Source organism: Salvelinus namaycush, chromosome 40 (genome assembly GCF_016432855.1).
Source record: "Salvelinus namaycush isolate Seneca chromosome 40, SaNama_1.0, whole genome shotgun sequence".
NCBI lineage: Eukaryota > Metazoa > Chordata > Actinopteri > Salmoniformes > Salmonidae > Salvelinus > Salvelinus namaycush.
The window spans coordinates 17,985,618-18,004,985 of record NC_052346.1 but is presented as its reverse complement, the minus strand read 5'-3'; the positions used below and the strand labels follow the sequence as shown (position 1 = coordinate 18,004,985).

Below are 19,368 nucleotides of genomic sequence, written 5' to 3'. Positions count from 1 at the left end.
GGTAAGGAAGAAGAATGCCAACACACTGGTAGAACTTGGGATAGGTTTTATCAAAGCACAGAAGAAAATATTAAACTGAATTACAGACAGGATATAAGTTGAAGAGGCATTATTCAGGCAACAATTACCCATCAGTCAACTATTTTATAATGAACTGTTTCACCAAAAAATGAGGCCACAACATAGAAAATCAGGAGACAGAAATGGCTTTAGGTCTATTTGATAATGACAGACTACAGTCAGACCACACAGAAATCATATTCTTGATTAACACAAAATGAATCAGGAAAGGTCACATGATCTCGGTCAATCTAACTCAACCAGCAGGGAGACATTGCGTCCCCCTGCCATCTTAGGCAGAACGTTCTGTTGCTCTAGTCTCTGGAAGTCATTGAATTCAGAATCTTGGTGATGGGAGCCCATTGTTATTTCAAGGACAGAATACTATTGAGATGTCCATCCATGGGCAAATGATGCTGGGGCTACAATGCTGCTGCTAACAGCTCAGCCGAGTGTTTCTGTAGGTGCCTGTTGAGGTGTGTGCGGCGGGTGTAGCTCTTGTCACAGTGAGGACAGGGGTACGGACGCACTCCAGAGTGAGTCAACAGGTGCTTCTTCAGATCAAACTTCCTCTTCAGGCTCTTCCCACACTCTGGACAAGAGAACGGCTTCTCACCTGAGGGACGGGACAGTATTTAGGACTATAAATCAATATTACACAGAACTACGATTAAATTGTTAGTTTTATTATCATCGATCACAAATGTATAAACGCATTGCTTATGTCCTGCATCACATATGAAAGTACAAACATGTTTAGCATTTCTTGGACAAATGACAACAGTATCATTCATATACACCATATAGTTGTTAAATCAACTGCCCCCTTAAAGGGATACTTCGGGATGTTGTCCCTTTATCTACTTCCCCAGAGTCAGATGAACTCGTGGATATTATTATGTCTCTGTGTCCAGTATGAAGGAAGTTAGAGGTAGTTTCGCGAGCCAATGCTAACTAGCATTAGCGCAATGACTGGAAGTCTATGGGTATTGTTCTGGGACTTAGCAATTGCAATAGCGCTAGTTAGCAACTTCCTCCAAACTGCTCGCAGAGACATAAAAATGGTATCCACAACTTCATCTGACTCTTTGGGCCTCATTGCCAAAATCCGAGCTAACTACAAGCTCCTGGTTCTGACCTGAGTGTGTCTTCATGTGTTCTGTCAGGTGACAGGATATGGAGAATGTCTTCCCACAGTCAACACAGCTGTAAGGTCTCTCTCCTGTGTGACAGCGCATGTGTTTCTGCAAGTCCCCACCAGAGGGCCACGCCTTTCCGCACACCTCACACACGTACGGCCTCTCGCCCGTGTGCCGCCGCACGTGAACGTTCAACCCGGCGAGCGCCGTAAAGCGTTTCCCGCAGTAGGAGCAGTGGAAGGGCTTCTCGCCCGTGTGGATCCGGAGGTGTCCCTCCATGCCGTCTTTGGTCCGGAAGCGCTTGCCGCAGTGGGCGCAGAGAAAGGGCTTCTCCTCCGAGTGGGTTCTGAGGTGGGACTGGAGGGACCCCAGAGTAGTGAAGCTCTTCTCACACTGGTCACATTGATGAGGTCTGTCCACAAGATGGCTTCTCTGGTGGATCCTCATGAGGGTCAGGCCTGTAAACGTCTCCTCACAGTAACGGCACTTGTACCTCTGGCCCTCGCTCCCCTCTGGGACCGGATGGGTCTGCTGGTGTTTGATGAGTTTGGCCTGCGAGGTGAATGTCTCGCCGCAGACAGGGCAGACGAGTTTGGGTACGCGGTGCATCTGCCGGTGGGCGTCGCGCTCCTTCGCCGAGCCGAACACACGCTCGCACTGGGTGCAGGCAAAGCCGCCGCCGGACGAGTGAGTCTGCTTGTGATTGGTCAGGCTGGAGAGGAGGCGGAAGCGTTTGCCGCACAGGCAGCACTGGTGCAGCGGCTGGGCCCAGTGGGTCTTGTGGTGTCGGGTCAGTTCCAGCTGGGTCCTAAAGCCCGCCCCACATTGAAAACAGGTGTTGGTCTTGTGGGTGAGGCGGTGGCGGTACTGCTCGCGGAGCGACGCAAACCGCTTCCCGCACTGGGCGCAGTCGAAGGTGGCGGTGACACACACAGAGCGCTTGTGGTCGTTCAGGCTCCAGGGCGTTGGGAAGCCAACGCCACACTGGGCGCATTTGTAGCGGCCGCCTCGTGAGTGTGTGGTCAGGTGACGCAGCACCTGGGAACGGTAGATGAAACACTTCCCGCACGTCGGGCACTTGTGGGCAACACGCCGGGGATTGTGGGATACGCTAGACGGGAGCGTCTCGGAAGACGAGGACTCTCCTGTGGGGCTGTCTGTGAGGAAACAGGAAGAGAAGGTGAGAGGTAATTGGTATTTTATTAGGATCCCCATTAGCTGCTGTGAAAGCAGCAGCTACTCTTCCTGGGGTCCACACAGAACATGAAACATGACATAACACACAACATTAATAGACAAGAACAGCTCAAGGACAGAACTACGTATATTTAAAAAAGGCACATGAGAGGATAAGCAGAGAGGATATTGGGAAATGGAGTTTGTAATGGAGGACAAAATAAGAATATCTTACGCGTACACCTGATAGGGAGCTGCAGCACAGGAGGCTGGTGGGGAGGACGGGCTTGTGATAATGAATGGAGTGGAATGGTATCAAATAAACCACACACATGGTTTCCAGGTGTTTGATGCCATTCCATTTGCTTCGTTCCAGCCAATATTATGAGCCGTCCTCCCCTCAGCAGCCTCCTGTGAGCTGCAGGTGGTTAGGAGGGTATAAGACACTCACCTGTGTCACTCTCCACCCTAATACATTCTACAGGCTTATCAGACGACTCAGGGATGATGCTGAGGTGGGAAATAACATGTCATGTTAAATCATTCATCATTTACCCAATACTCACACACAGTTCACGTTTCGACACTGTTCAAATAATGTACACTCAAAAACACACAAGATACAATCTGTCCATACTTACTGTCCCGCTACTGCATTCCACACACACGCTGACCACACTTTCCTCCTCAGTGAGGTGTTAGACACACACTCTAAACAACCACACATACTCTGTCCACACCAATCGTCACACTACCACTCACACACACTTACCACTCAAAACACCCATTCGGATACAATCTGTCCATACTTTCTGTCACGCTACTGCATTCCTAACACACACACATACACATACCTCCCCAGTGAGGCCTGGGGCTTTTGGTTGCTCACAGGAACCGTGTTCCTCTCTGGCGAGGGCCTGCTCTGTCCTGAGGGAGAGTTGACTGCAGTCTGCCCCCTGCAGGCCACAGGCAGGGTGAGAGTGGGTGCAGACTGGGAGACGACAGCAAGAGAGTGCTGGCCCGGCTGGGGGATAATCATTATAGATTGGCTCTGAACAATGAAACCCAGAATCCCTAGGTTGGACGTTTCCGTTTCTCCTCCCACTCTATTGGCTGATTCCTGGTCTTGACCAATCAGCTCGGCTACTTTCGATTTCTCATCGTCCTCTCGGTTGATGCAGACCTTCTCCTGTTCTTCTCCTCTCTCTTCATCCATCCTTTCCTCAGGGAAGGGTTCTGACTCACTGTCAGAGTCGGCAGAGGGATGGTACACCATCATATTTGGAAGACAAACAGGTAGAGAGCTGAGGAGGTTGGTCTGGGATGGGCTGGAGTCTGCACAAGACAAGCGAGAAGCACAGTTGTAAACAAATCAAATAGTTATTTTAAAAGTTTTAAAAATGTGAGACTGGTGACCCCTGAACGAGATGGCCGCATGAACTAGGAGCTCCGCACAAGTAGTTTCCAATTCCTAATCTTACCTCCACTTCAAGTTTAAACTCATTTAGCTTTAGTCAAAAAGTCATGGCGGCTTCAAAAGGCAACACTACAGGTGACATTTTTACCCGGACTCGAGTACTAGCGACGGAAAAAGCCTCCAAGAAGCAGCTAGCTTCAGAAAAAGCTAGCGCCATTAGCCAGGAGAAAGAGGACCCGTTCCCCCCCGAGGCCCAACGAATGCCAACCTCGCACTCTGTCGAAGACATCTTTTCTGAGCTGAGATCCCAACGTACAGAACTCAACACTAAACTAGATGCCATTAACGCTCAGCGCGATAGGGGGCCGAAGGTGACAATCCTGGAAAATGCTTTGCCTGACATAAACAACAAGACAACCATAAACGCGGGGCGCCTGGACGAGGCAGAGGGGCGAATCCTATCCACGGAAAACTTATTGACAGACGCCATGGAAACAATAGCATATGCTAAAAAAAAATATAGAGCAGCTGGAAGAGAAAACAGAGGACCTGGAAAACAGGGGGCGAAGGAATAATTGTGTTCTATTAAATCTGGGCGAAAAAGAAGAGGGAAACATGCCACTGATCCGCTACCTGCAAGACAAACTTCCCGAGTGGCTCCACCTGTCCACCGACAGGCCCATAGAACTCGAGAGAGCTCACCGAGCACTGAGGCCCCCACCAGCAGCCAGACAACCACCGCGCCCAATCACCATACGTTTCCTGAGATTCACCGACAAGGAACGAGTCCTACAGGCGGCGAAAACCAACACCATTACAGTGGGAAACGCCAAACTCACCTTACTCCAGGACCTGTCAGCTGGAATACGCCGAAAGCGCCGAGAGTTTGACGAGGTGAAGAAATGCTCCATTGACCGAGGCATCTTTAGGGGATTCAAATACCCAAACGAGCTCAGGATTCTTCACCAAGGAGCCCTGCGACACTTCAAAACTCCCGAAGAGGCAAAACGTTTTTTGAAAGACAACCCCGGTCAATGAGAAATGGACCATTGACTAAATGCGATTACTGTTATTACTAAAGGAGGTAAGACAACATATAGCCGATATCCAAAGACCCACCCGCCCTGCTAAATGTCATTATAGCCGTCCAATCTATATTTATGTTCCTTTAGCTGAGAGGGATAGGCCCCATATTATAACCTAGGCCTACTATATGTAGGCTGGGCTATTGATTTTATTTTCTCCCTTTTTTAATGTGGTCTGGACGGGGGCTACGTTGTCATTTACTCAATGCGGGGTGGAGAGGATGAGGCATTTCTTTGGTGGGGAGGGGGAGACGTTGTGCGTTGCTAACTGTTCCCGGTCTTTTTTTTGTTGGAACACAGAATTGTGACTGAGCGGGGAGGTAATAGATCCAACGGGATATGTCGAGTTGTTTGGGAACTCGGCTGGGGTGTTCAGAGATTGTTATTTTATGTAAACCATTTATTTTCCTTTTATGTGAACGCAGCTGTAACTACTATCCACCTTTACCCAGAGATGACTTGCACTAAAGTTCGATTACTGTTCGATGACGATGACTAGTACCTTAAATCTATTGACATGGAACTGCCACGGTCTAGGCCATGCAATAAAACGGAAAAAGATACTATGTGCTCTAAAAAAGGAAAAAGCAGACATCGCGCTATTGCAAGAGACACACCTATGTGATGCTGAACATGCCAAACTCCGCAGAGCTTGGGTGGGACAGGTGTATTTCTCATCTTTCAAATCCAACAGTAGAGGTACAGCAATACTTATCCATAAGAATGTTCCATTCATAATTGACAAAAACATATCTGATCCGGAGGGGAGATTTATTTTGATAACTGGGTCACTGTATGGGCAACCAATTACTATCTTAAACATATACGCCCCTAACACAGATACTCCTGCTTTTATGTCGAAAATGATAACCCTGTTCAATGAGCATTGTGTTTCCTTTGGAGTGTTGGCCGGAGATTTTAATTGTACCCTGAACCCAACCCTAGACAAATCATCTCAAGTCCCCACCACAAATCCTAGATCTGCAAAGATGTTGAACTCTCTTACTAAAGAGATGGGACTGATAGATATCTGGAGAGAGACTAATAGCTCAGCTATGGACTATACATACTACTCTAATGTCCATAACACCTACTCCCGTATAGATTACATTTTTATCCCAAAGAGTTTCATAAATTCAGCCACGTGTACAATCGGACCCATAGCGCTTTCGGATCACGCCTTTGTCCACCTCCGCATTGACCTCTGCAAAAACATCCCGAGATCAAAGAGCTGGAAATTCAACACCTCCATGCTATCAAACGAAGCATTCCATACATTGGTAACTACATGGATAGACAACTACACACAAGACAACAAAGATTCTCCTGTTTCTCCGGCCACAATGTGGGACGCTGCTAAAGCCACACTAAGAGGTCATCTAATTGCATATGCTTCCTCTAAGAAAAAAGCAATGGAAGCACACAGGCTAGATCTGGAGAGGGAGCTGGAACGCTGTGAAAAAGTACATAAACAATCCCCAGACAGCACCTCCTGGAGTCAACTTAAAGCAGCCAAAGCCAAACTGAATTTGGACTATACTCGGGAGATTAAAAAAAAAGTTTTCTTTACTAAACAGAAATACCATGAGTATAGCAATAGGCCTAGTAGATTGCTTGCTTATCAATTAAAAAAAGAGCAGTCAGAGCGTACAATTATGGCTATCCGAACAGCAGAGGATGAGGTCACATATGACCCAAAAAAGATCAATTTAACTTTTCATGATTTTTACTGCAAACTATATACCTCTGAGAGAAAACACACGGAGGCAGAACTCCACTCCTTCCTAGAGGGAATCTCGCTACCTAAACTATCAGAGACCGACCAAGAAGATCTCAACTCCCCCTTCACTCCTGAGGAGATCCTGGAGGCAATTACCTCCATGCCACCTAACAAGTCCCCAGGCCCAGATGGATTCCCCAGAGTTCTACAAAGCTTTTTGGCCCCAGCTTAGCCCTATTTTCATGCCAATGCTGGAGGATTTTTGCAAAAACGGAGTTCTCCCAGACTCAATGCACACAGCTCGCATTACAGTGTTGCTCAAAAAAGACAAGGACCCCCTATCCTGCTCCTCCTTCCGGCCCATAAGCTTGTTGGATTTCGACTACAAAATAATTACCAAATTGCTCGCCAAAAGACTAAACACTCTTCTTCCCAAAATAATAAAAGCGGACCAAACGGGATTTATTAGAGACAGATACTCTTCTGATAACATTCGCCGTCTTTTTGATATTATTGATCAAGTAAACGCACAGAAGACCCCTGTCCTGCTGGCTTCACTGGATGCTGAGAAGGCGTTCGACAGGATGGAATGGAGCTTTCTGTTCTCAGTCTTAGAAAAGTTCAACATGGGCCCAAACTTTATTAAATGGATCAAATCACTATACTCTCATCCAAATGCCATGGTGACTACTAACGGACTGAACTCTGACAGATTCCCTTTGGGACGGGGCACAAGACAAGGGTGCTCGCTGTCCCCCCTGCTCTACTTGTTGGGGGCGGAGCCTCTGGCAGAGTTGATAAGGAGCAATCCAAGTATTATGGGTGTTCCTGCAGGCGGCCTGCAGCACAAGATTTCGCTTTACGCGGATGATGTCTTGCTCTACATATCCAACCCTGAGAAATCCCTTCCTCCCATTTTAGACACAATTGCTCAGTATGGCACGTTTTCAGGTTATAAGATTAATTTTAACAAATCCACTGTCTGCCCTCTCAATATTACACTCACCAGTTCTATGAAGACACTATGCCCATTCCAATGGAAGACAGGGGTTTCAATACCTTGGGATATTCATAACACCAGATCTGAATAGGCTTTTCAAGGAGAATTATCTTCCACTCCTGGATCGAATCAAGAACAACCTCCAAACCTGGATCTCCCTCCCAATTAGCTTAGTAGGAAGAATTAATGTAATCCGTATGAACATCCTCCATAGACTGAACTATTTATTTCAGATGCTCCCATGCTATCTCCCAGCTTCCTTTTTCAAAACAATTAACCAAAGCATCACCAAATTTATATGGGGCAATAAAAAACCTAGGATCAAGCTCTCCACTCTATCGAAACCTGAATCTAAGGGTGGTCTTGCCCTTCCCTCCCTTCAATTGTACTACTGGTCTGCCCAAATCCGCAACATGCTAACATGGATCACAAACAGACAAGAGTCAACGTGGATCCAGATAGAAGCCCAATCCTGTGGTTCATTGCCACTAAGCTCAACTATATTCATTAATAACTTTAGTGAAGTGGGCAACATAGCCAAAACATTTGTGGTTTACAGCACCCTACGAGCGTGGAGGGACTGTAAGAAATACCTGGGCATCTCCTCCCAAATATGTTCTCACTCGCCTATAGTAGGCAACCCAGACTTGCCAAAAGCCCTGAGGGATGCCAACTTTAATCTTTGGCATACTCTAGGAATCAGGACCTTTTCAGACCTATTTCATCAGAAGACCACTACACTGAAATCCTTTCAAGAGCTCTGCAATGAATTCAATGTGCCAAGATCCCATTTTTTTAAATATCTTCAAATTAGACATGTCATCTCCTCATTTACTTCCAAGAGGAGGTTTAGAACTCAGTTGAATGAAGTTGAAACCCTTCTTGTCACAGCACAATCCATTAAAGGCAAAATATCCTATATCTATAGACTCCTTTCTGAGAAAGGAGGATCCTCCTTTACTCCTTTGAAAATAATATGGGAAAAGGACCTTGGTCTGACTATCAGTGATGAGTTATGGGCGGAGGTTTGCGACAGGGTATACTGCTCCTCTACTAATGTAAAAATGAAAGAATCTAATTACAAATTTTTGTACAAATTTTATTACACTCCCCTGAGACTCCATAAAATGAAAACAGACATTTCTCCTAACTGTAAAAGATGTACCTCAAAGTGGAACCTATATGCATGTATTTTGGAGCTGTAGAGAGATTGACAGATTTTGGCAATCTATACATACTGCTGCACAGAAAATACTAGATGTACAGTTTGATATGACCCCGTGTCTCTATCTTCTTAATGCCCAGCAGGACTTTGTTCTTGATCCTGACAGAGAAAATTTGCTCATGACCATTACATACTTTGCTAAGAAATGTATTCTTCTATTGTGGGCCTCTAATACTTCTCCTACATTTAAAATGTGGATTGACCAGATTGTTGACTTTCTCCCTCTTGAAAAGCTCACTTATGACCTCCACAAGAGACAGCCCAAGTTTGATAGACTCTGGTCTCCACTACTCAACTATATTTCAAATTGGACAGAGTGAATGGGGGAATCAGGGAGATGAGCAGATGCGTGTTGTGTAAGGTGCTGTAAAATCTAAAAACTAATTATTGGCTCGTCATCTCAGCTAAGGCTGGAAATAGCTAATAAGAACCTTGATAGTGCTGCTGCAAGTTCTATAATTTAAATTTTGTTATAATTATTATTTGTGTGTGTGTGTGTGTGTATATGTATGTATGTATATATATATATATAAAACAATTTTGTATTATTATTATTATTATTATTTTTTAAGTCACATCTGTGAATGTGGAATGTGTTTGGTTGGTTGATTGAAAACTTAATAAAACTTTAAATTGAAAAAAAAAAAATGTGAGACTACAGACTATGACTGGGTTGGTGACGTACCTCTATTTACCAGGTGTTCCCGGCAGCACGTTTGGCTCTGCAGCACAGACCTCAGCCTGTCACTGTGGGGGATAGACTGCAGACATTCATCAACACCACCGGGGACAGAATCAAGCCAGGAAGCAGCCTGGGGAACACAGGGGGGAGATGTGTGGTGGTCAAAGTGTGGTTGGTAAATGTGGTCAATATGTAGCCTGTGTAGTCTCTTAGTAGTGAAGTTGGGGTTGACATGGGGTCACTGTGTACCTGTTTAAAGTCTGGTACTGGCAGCAGCTCCTCCAGTCTGGAGAGGAACACACACACCAGAGACTCCAGCTCTGCATTAAAGTATTGACCAAACTGAGAGAGATAGTAGAGAGAGAGAGAGCGAGATAGTAGAGAGAGATAGTAGAGAGAGAGAGATAGTAGAGAGAGAGAGTAGAGAGAGAGAGATAGTAGAGAGAGAGTAGAGAGAGAGAGAGAGAGAGAGAGTAGAGAGAGAGAGAGTAGAGAGAGAGAGAGTAGAGAGAGAGAGTAGAGAGAGAGATAGTAGAGAGAGAGATAGTAGAGAGAACAATTCTTCACTGAACTCAGAGTTTAGTACAGTGCTGTCACTTGCTCTGCTGCATGTTACTCAAGTGAAGAAAGATTAATTTTCTTACAGCCCATCGATCTCCTGGACTCCTCCGGGTGTACGCCATGAGCCTGGCTTTGGCATCCTCAAAGGCCTTGTCACTGGACTGTAAAAACAACAGACACATACCTTAGTGTGTGTCAGGGCCAAACGCCTCCCTCTCAGCACTCAGAAAAGGTGTGTCCCCATTCTGGCACTTGGTTCCCTCCCTTTACTCCACCCTATCACTCTATACATTCAGCAAAAGGCAGGCTGTAAAAATCCAGTTCCCATGAGCCCTCTCACTCACCTTTGTCAGACAGATGGACTGGATCCTGTCCAGGTGAGTCTGGATGAGTTCTGGGGCGACATCCTCGACTATCCACTCCTGGGACATCTGCAAGACGGACCGATCAGGAGGTCCGTTTAAAATGACAACACTGTGCAACACTTTACAACAGAGGTGAACTTCTGATTTGCAGCACATGGAAAATACTGTATAGGTTAATGCTGGAAGAAACACACCTTTGCTCTGAGGCCCAGAAGCAGTAATGCTCTCTGCCTGTCAGTCAGTAGTTCTGGAACGGTCTCTGTGACCAAACACACAAAGTCCTCCAGCTTCCCATAATGCTCCAAACTCCGCCGCCCCACCACCTGCCACATGACCGCAGACATCAGACGCAGCGGGGGCACCAGGAGTCTCAGAGAAGAGAGAGGGAGGGGGCCATCTGTGGGGAAGGAGGGGGAGGTAAGTATAGACAGGCAGGCTACACAAAGCACACATTTGCCCTGTTTGAATACTTCTGGAGTGTCCACCCTGAGATTGAAATTTTAGGCGTTTGATCCCCAACCAAGTCACACCAAAGACTGTAAAAATGGGACCAGATGCATCTCTGCTTGACACTCAGCAATGGATTGGGGGTAAAGACCTGCGATAGACTAATGTCCTGTCCAAAGGGAGTACACATCAAGCTGCCTCACGCATCAGAAAAAAGGAAATAGACTCATGCAAGGCTACTTACTTACTTAATAGTACAGCAGTGCTTACTTTAAAGAAGGGTGGACGTTAGGGGAGATGCAAGTGTTCAAACAATACAAATTAAACCATATACAAGAATCACACCACTGGTCATCACTGTGAATAGTGCTGGTCCAGGGCATTAGAGGGATGCACTAACGCCCTGGACCAGAGATACACTGTGAGCTGTGCTGGTCCAGGGCATTAGAGGGATGCACTAACGCCCTGGACCAGAGATACACTGTGAGCTGTGCTGGTCCAGGGCATTAGAGGGATGCACTAACGCCCTGGACCAGAGCTACACTGTGAATAGTGCTGGTCCAGGGCATTAGAGGGATGCACTAACGCCCTGGACCAGAGATACACTGTGAGCTGTGCTGGCCAACACAGGAGGTTGTTGGCCCCTTAATTGAGGAGAACGGGCTCGTGGTAATGGCTGGAGCGGAATCGTATGAAATACCTCAAACACATGGTTTTAATGTGTTTGATGCCCTTCCATTTCCTCCGTTCCAGCCATTATTATAAGCCGTACCCCCCTCAGCAGCCTCCACTGTTGGCCAAGTATGAGTAACTGCATACATTGATTGTCTGAAAGTGGGCGTTGCGAAATAAGTGGGAGGATCAACAAAAGTGGATAAGGAAAAATAACAGCTAATTGGGCAGTTGCCACTCAATGTCATTTTGCACTTTTAGCTAAACTGGTTAGGATAATTACCGTGGCAGGTTAGGATCATTACCGTGGCAGGTTAGGATCATTACCGTGGCAGGTTACGACAACTACCGTGGCAGGTTACGACAACTACCGTGGCAGGTTAGGACAACTACCGTGGCAGGTTAGGACAAATACCGTGGCAGGTTAGGACAATTACCGTGGCAGGTTAGGACAAATAACATGGCAGGTTAGGATAAATACCTTGGCAGGTTAGGACAATTAACGTGGCAGATGTGGATGCTGAGTTCGAATCAAGCAGCGCGTCGAGCAAAGTTGGTGAAGATAAATGTCCTGAATGGAGAAAATAAAGTCTGTCGGTCCTGTTGTTTTTTGATAAAGTGCAAATACGTCCGCATGTGAAGCTTGGTTATGTAAGATACTTTCGTCCCCAAACCACTGCTGTGTAAGAATTGTAAATTATTTGGCCATGTTTCAAGTGTGTGCCGGAAGACCCGCCCTCCCAGGTTCCCCTTGAGCCTGTGTAGGGATCAGATCTGTTTTTATTTTTAACAGGGGATCAGATCTGATTGGACGGGGGTCCTGTTTTACATCCCGCACAGTAGGTGGCGGGATGCACATTCAATTGTGCGATCGCCAAAATAACGTAGAAGAAGACTTCCTTTACAACAGCTCTGCGCTATTCCGCGAAGCGCAAGAAATATGAACACAGAACAATGAGACAGATATTTCACCGGATGTATAAATGTGAAGCATTCGCTTGGTGTTTCCACTCACTACCAAATATGGAAGTGCGAGAAGATGTAACGAAATGGATTTCGGCCGACATTCTGCTAATTTTCTCAATTTATGAAACATTTGATTGCAATACGGTTTTCTGTTCCCAAAACTAAAATATGTTATGAACAGAGTGGACTAAGTTTATACTTTACCCTTTGCTAAAGTTTTAAAAAATCACGTTGTTTAGAAGGAGTGCAAAGGCGGATTGAGTTATTGCACACGCGCATTTCAAAGTAGGCGTTCCCTAACGGAAATATGCAGATGTTGGCTAGAACGCGCCAATAGGATTTCGCTAGCTCGTGCTTGGCTCTGCCCACTATGACTAATTTGTTGCCATTAGAAACGACAGGCTGTGGTCTTGGTAAAAAATACACATATATATATTTGTCCACCTTTTAATTAACTAGGCAAGTCAGTTAAGAACAAATTCTTATTTACAATGACAGCCTACCCCGGCCAAACCCGGACGCTGGGCCAATTGTACGCCGCCCTATGGGACTCCCAATTACGGCCGGATGTGATACAGCCTGGATTCGAACCAGTGCCTTAGACCGCTGCGCCACTCAGAACCCCAGGTAGGAATGCCCTGACTTCTGCAGAGGACATATCGCTGTATATCGCTGTAAATGGCCAATGCAGACGTCGGATTGACCATGCAGAGTTTAGCTAAAACGAGGTCCCCAGCCGGCCTCTCGGGGGAGGAGAAGATGGAACTAATTGAGTTACAAAATAAACTGGATAATATATATAGATTAAAAGCAGAAGGAGCCTTTTATTAGATCTAGGAAAAAATGGATTGAGGAGAGAGAACAGAATTCATCCTATTTCTTTAGACTTGAGAAATTTCACTCTAAAAATAACACTATCCATAAATTAAACATTGATGGTGTTATTACAGATTACCAAAATGAATTGCTAAATACTGTAGCAATTTTTAAAGAAAATTGTATAGCTCTACGTACTGTCAGGAATCCACAGATATGTTTTTTAACTCTGAATAATGTTCACTCTATCAGTGATATAGAATCTAAACAGTGTGATGAACCCATCAAAGTTGAAGAGATTATAGAGTCTATCAAACATCTAAAGAACAATAAATCACCAGGTGTTGATGGAATTACACCAGAATTTTACAAATTATTTTCTGAACAAATAGCTCCCTTCCTATTTGAAGTCTTTTTAGAGAGTATTAAAAACAATGTTCTCCCTTCTACAATAAGTCAGGGGTTAATAACACTAATACCTAAGCCTAAAAAATAAGTGCTGCTCATCGATAACTGGCGTCCAATTTGTCTTCTTAATAATGACTATAAGATATTAGCCTTACTACATGCAAAAATAATTAAAGTCCTGGATGCAATCATTGATGAAACACAGTCTGGCTTCATGAGGAACAGACATATTTCTAACAATGTCAGACTAGTATTAGACATACTTGACTACTCAGACCTAATAACTGAGGATAGCTTCATATTATTTTTAGATTTTTATAAAGCATTTGAGACAGTAGAGCATCAGTTTCTCTTCCACTCCCTTGAGAGACTTGGCTTTGGGGATTTTTTCTGTAAGGCTATTAAGACTCTCTATGGAAATAGTAACAGCTCTATCAAACTGAAACATGGCACCTCACCTAGATTTGAGTTAAAGAGAGGAATTAGGCAAGGTTGTCCTATCTCCCCGTACTTGTTTTTATTAATCACCCAACTTCTTGCAAATTCTTTAAATAATAGTCCTGTACAAGGTATTTCCATAGCTGGTAAAGAAATTATTATAAGCCAGCTGGCTGATGATACTACACTTTTTCTGAAAGACGCTAACCAAATTCCCATATCGATCAATGTGAGACAATCCTTTTCCAAAGCGTCTGGTCTATACCTTAACATTAATAAATGTGAACTCATAGCTGTCAAATATTGTGTGACACCTTCATATTATGGTATTCCAGTAAAAGAAGAACATACATATTTAGGCATAACCATTACAAAGGATCAGAAGTCTAGAGGCTTACTAAATTGTAACCCTCTTATTAAAAATACCCAGAAGAAGCTAAATCAATGGCTACAGAGGGACTTATCTTTAAAAGGTAGAGTCCTAATAACCAAGGCCGAAGGTATCTCTAGACTAACATATGGCGCTTTATCTTTATATCTTGACAGTAAAATAAGCAAGGAGATAGACCAGATGCTTTTCAACTTTCTTTGGAGAAACCGTACCCATTACATTAGGAAAACTGTTGTAATGAACACTTATGAGAATGGTGGACTGAATTTTCTGGACTTTACTACTTTAAATAATACTTTTAAGATCAATTGGATAATACAATTCCTAAGAAGACCCACTTCTATCTGGAATTTTATTCCTCATCATGTCTTCTCTACTTTTGGTGGCCTTAACTTCATGTTGTTTTGCAATTATAATATTGACAACATTTCAGTGAAACTTTCTGCTTTTCATCGGCAGGTTTTCTTGTCATGGTCCTTAATTTATAAACACAATTTTTCTCCACACAGATATTATATATGGAATAATCGGGATATATTGTATAAAAATACTTCTTTGTTTTTAGAATATTGGTTCCGAAATAATATCCTATTGGTGAGCCAACTGGTAAATGCAGAGGGTCTTTTACTCAGTTATAAGGAATTCTTATCACTTTACAAGGTCCCTGTAACACCTAAAGATTTTGCAATTGTTTTAGACGCCATTCCCGCAGGTGTTGCTCTGTTATTCAGGAACGTGTCAAGACCTGACCCTCAGAGCCTACCTTCTATTGACCCTGTTGACTCGTCAGTAGGAAAGATTTGTTTCTCTTTTGGTCCATTCAACAACAGAGCGATACGAACCTTGTTTCAGCAGGATGTTGTATCTATACGTTATGTCATGCCTTATTGGAATGGATTTATTGATAATATCTGTTGGAAAAAAGTTTGGATGTTGCCACACACATACCTACTTGTTAACAAAATTAAGGAAGTTTCCTTTAAAATTATTCATAAATGTTATCCTGCCAACCACTATATGAAGAAGTTTAAGGAAAACATCAACTCAAATTGCTCCTTTTGTAATGACCACCCAGAAACAGTGTTGCATCTTTTTTGGCATTGTATACATGTAAGAAAACTGTGGCAAGACATCAGTAGATTTATAATTGAACACATTTATGAAGATTTTACCCTATTGTGGAGAGATGTACTGCTTGGATTCTTTACATAAGATAAAAATAAGCTGAAACATTTTTATGTAATTAATGTCATTATTCTTTTGGCCAAATTTCATATACACAAATGTAAATTTACTAACAAAAAAACACATTTTCCTACCCTACAAAAAGAAATTGAACTGTATTTTAAGACAGTTAAATACTCTACTAACAAAAAAACTGTTAGAATTGTAAGTGTATGTATGTCCCTTAAGGTCCTTGTGTAATTGTAATGTGATATTGTACCCCCTAGCTCGATTGTCCATTATATATAATCTATATATACTTGTGTTCCCTTATGTACTTTCTGTATTGATTTGTTGTTAATAAAAAAAAAATATATTTTTTTTTTTTTGTGAAATAAAAAAAACGCTACAAGGAAGCAGCCACGCAAAACGGTCTTGAGTGGCAACTATCTGCCCAATTAGCTGTTAGATTTACGCTTTTGTTGATCCTCCCACTTGATCCTATTTCGCAACGCCCACTTTCAGACACGCTCAATGTATGCAGTTACCCATGACTCCTAGCAGGCAAACTTGGTGCATAGGCCACAGCACCACCCGAGTGATACTACCAAGCAAGTACGTATGAGTATATTTTACAGTTAATCCCACATTTCGCAGGAGATGCACTGAAACTGAGTGTGCAATTTTAGCTAGGCTATAATATTTGATACCTAGACTAGAGAAAATAACTCATGTCAGCGGAAGCTAACTTTAGCTAGATAACTAACGTTAGCTAGCTACGTTAAACTACACCCACAACGGCCTGCTTCCACCGACAGCTTGATTAGAAAGAGTAAGCTGTATAGCTACCTAGCCACAATCTTTACATTAATGCATACCCATATTGCTTCCCCGTGGAAATGTTATATGCCGTCTTTTAGTCGTATCTTAAAAATGTTGATTGAAGAGGCAAGGCTAGCTGCTCGTTTCCTCGTAAACTTTTGATGAACCGGAAGTTGATAGAGCAGCAGATAGCCAGCGTGCGTTCTGCGACTCACAACAACAACAAAGCTGATGGATTTTGATAATCAACCAAATTAGGCACGTAACTAGCTAACTGGCTAAACATTTGCCTACTTTTGTCTTTTGTCAAACTACGAACTAGCTAACCTTGTTTTTCTTATTTTATTTTTTACATCAAGACCGTGACTACATGGTATTTTGTGAGAAGATCCTATCAGATCTTGTCCACCACACCACCAGCGGGAGAGCCTTACCTGGGACAACACATCAGAATCCTAGAATCTCCCCTTTCACTTTGGCCCAAAAGTGGTCCTCCTTTTGACCGAATCATCAAAAGATTCCTTTCAAGTGCTACAGGAGGATACTCCAGAGACAATGGTTGATATAGAGAGGGACAATCAACACACAGATATACTGCAGGTGCAAATAAAACAGGAGGATGGAGAAGAGCCTCACGATACAGAGGACCGTCTCAAGAGTTCTAATACCGGAGAACAGAAGCCTTGTCACATCTGCCCTGATTGTGGTAAAAGTTATACCCGTTCGGATAATCTTAAAACACACCAGAAAATTCATATGACAGAGAGGCCGTACCTCTGCTCTGAGTGTGGTAAAGGTTTTACCCGCACAGATCATCTGAAATCACACCTGAAAACACATGAAAGAAAGAAGAAGAAACTTAAACACCCCTGTACTGATTGTGTGAAAGGCTTTGTCCATTTGGAGCAGCTTGAAAAACATCTGGAAAAAAATCACCTTACACACAAGGAAAAGAAACCTCACGGCTGTCCAAGGTGTGACGAGAGCTTTTCTGACCTGGAAGAACTAACAACACACTTGCCAGTACATACTGAAGAGCTGGCCCTCTACTGTTCTGACTGCGGTAAGCGGTTCTTACACAAAGGAAAATTTGAAAGACACCAGAGAGTACACAGTGGACAAATGCCATACATATGCACCCACTGTGGGGAGGGTTTTACACAGGCACATAGTTTGAAACATCACCAGCGAATACACACTGGAGAGAAACCCTACCTCTGCAACGAGTGTGGGGAGAGTTTCAGACACGATGCAACGTACAGGAGACACAAGCGCAAACACGAACTACCACTCTCTGAAAAGAAAGCCTATCCTTGCTCAGTATGTGGGAAGACTTTTACCCGCTCCGATGGAGTGATGAGGCATCTGAGGAGGTTCCATTACGGAGAGAGAGCTCTCCAGTGCTCCTGCTGCGACAAACGTTTCTTTCAACAGGACACACTAACCACACACATGAGAATTCACACTGGAGAGAAACCGTACAGTTGCTCTGACTGTGGGAGAAGCTTCTCACAAGATGGCGACCGAAAGAAACACCAGAAGAGGCACCACACTGGAGAGGGCACTTCACCTCTGACCCTCCATGTGGACGGCACAGAGACACACACACTATAACAGAGACATACACACTAACAGACAGTAACAGGCAGACTCAAGACACAAAAACAGGCCAGTGGGTAAACCAGGTTGCAATTTAGTTATTCTGACAGCTTTGGCTTTATTTTTTGTGTTTGTATGTGTGTGTGATAGCATGTATTTCTCTCTCTCGTTTAATTAGAGTTCATTGGCAAGGCTAATTTTAGCCCAACTTCTCACTGTTTGTAAGATGTCTACTGCTCATTGCAGCTACTTAAGTGATCATCGCCCACTCCATTAATCTATTACCCCGCTATTCATCCCCCCACTCCGTTACTCTGTTACCCCTCTATTCATCCCCCCACTCCGTTACCCCTCTATTCATCCCCCCACTCCGTTACTCTGTTACCCCTCTATTCATCCCCCCACTCCGTTACTCTGTTACCCCTCTATTCATCCCCCCACTCCGTTACCCCTCTATTCATCCCCCCACTCCGTTACTCTGTTACCCCTCTATTCATCCCCCCACTCCGTTACTCTGTTACCCCTCTATTCATCCCCCCACTCCATTACTCTGTTAACCTCTATTCATCCCCCCACTCCGTTACTCTGTTACCCCTCTATTCATCCCCCCACTCCATTACTCTGTTACCCCTCCATTCATCCCCCACTCCATTACTCTGTTACCCCTCTATTCATCCCTCCACTCTGTTACTCCGTTACACCTCTATTCATCCCACCACTCCGTTACTCCTCTATTCATCCCCCCACTCCGTTACTCCATTACTCCTCTATTTATCCCCCCACTCCGTTACTCCTCTATTCATCCCCCCACTCCGTTACTCCTCTATTAATTCCCCCCACTCCGTTACTCCTCTATTCATTCCCCCACTCCGTTACTCTGTTACTCCTCTATTCATCCCCCCACTCCGTTACTCCTCTATTCACCCCCCCACTCCATTACTCCGTTATCCCTCTATTCATTCCATTACTCCGTTACTCCTCTATTCGTCCCCCCACTCCGTTACCCCTCTATTCATTCCCCCCACTCCGTTACTCCTCTATTCATCCCCCCACTCCGTTACTCCTCTATTCACCCCCCACTCCATTACTCCGTTACCCCTCTATTCATTCCATTACTCCGTTACCCCTCTATTCATTCCATTACTCCGTTACCCCTCTATTCATTCCATTACTCCGTTACTCCTCTATTCGTCCTCCCACTCCGTTACCCCTCTA

General features: G+C 44.2%; 1 protein-coding gene across 3 annotated transcripts; it reads right to left on the bottom strand.

Moving 5' to 3' along the window:
• Positions 1–29: 29 nt before the first annotated feature.
• Positions 30–16,715, bottom strand: LOC120033370 (oocyte zinc finger protein XlCOF6-like). 3 transcript variants are annotated; one of them, XM_038979684.1, is made up of 10 exons: positions 16,611–16,715; positions 10,625–10,827; positions 10,410–10,496; positions 10,149–10,226; positions 9,754–9,846; positions 9,508–9,634; positions 3,230–3,710; positions 2,827–2,885; positions 1,199–2,356; positions 30–676 (listed from the first exon to the last, which is right to left on the bottom strand). In XM_038979684.1, the coding sequence occupies exons 1-10, from the start codon at positions 16,612–16,614 to the stop codon at positions 483–485; spliced, it is 2,484 nt and encodes an 827-aa protein (XP_038835612.1). In that variant the 5' UTR covers positions 16,615–16,715; the 3' UTR covers positions 30–482. The 3 variants fall into 3 exon arrangements, with proteins under 3 accessions (XP_038835612.1, XP_038835613.1, XP_038835614.1); XM_038979685.1 differs by lacking the exon at positions 16,611–16,715 and adding an exon at positions 12,031–12,281; XM_038979686.1 differs by lacking the exon at positions 9,754–9,846.
• Between the last annotated feature and the right edge of the window lie 2,653 nt (positions 16,716–19,368).

Coding starts and splice junctions, on each gene's coding strand:
- LOC120033370 (XM_038979684.1), bottom strand. Junction 9,635..9,753: donor CAGTACCAGACTTTAAACAG/GTACACAGTGAC, acceptor TGTGTTCCCCAG/GCTGCTTCCTGGCTTGATTC. Junction 3,711..9,507: donor GGAACACCTGGTAAATAGAG/GTACGTCACCAA, acceptor TGTCTTGTGCAG/ACTCCAGCCCATCCCAGACC.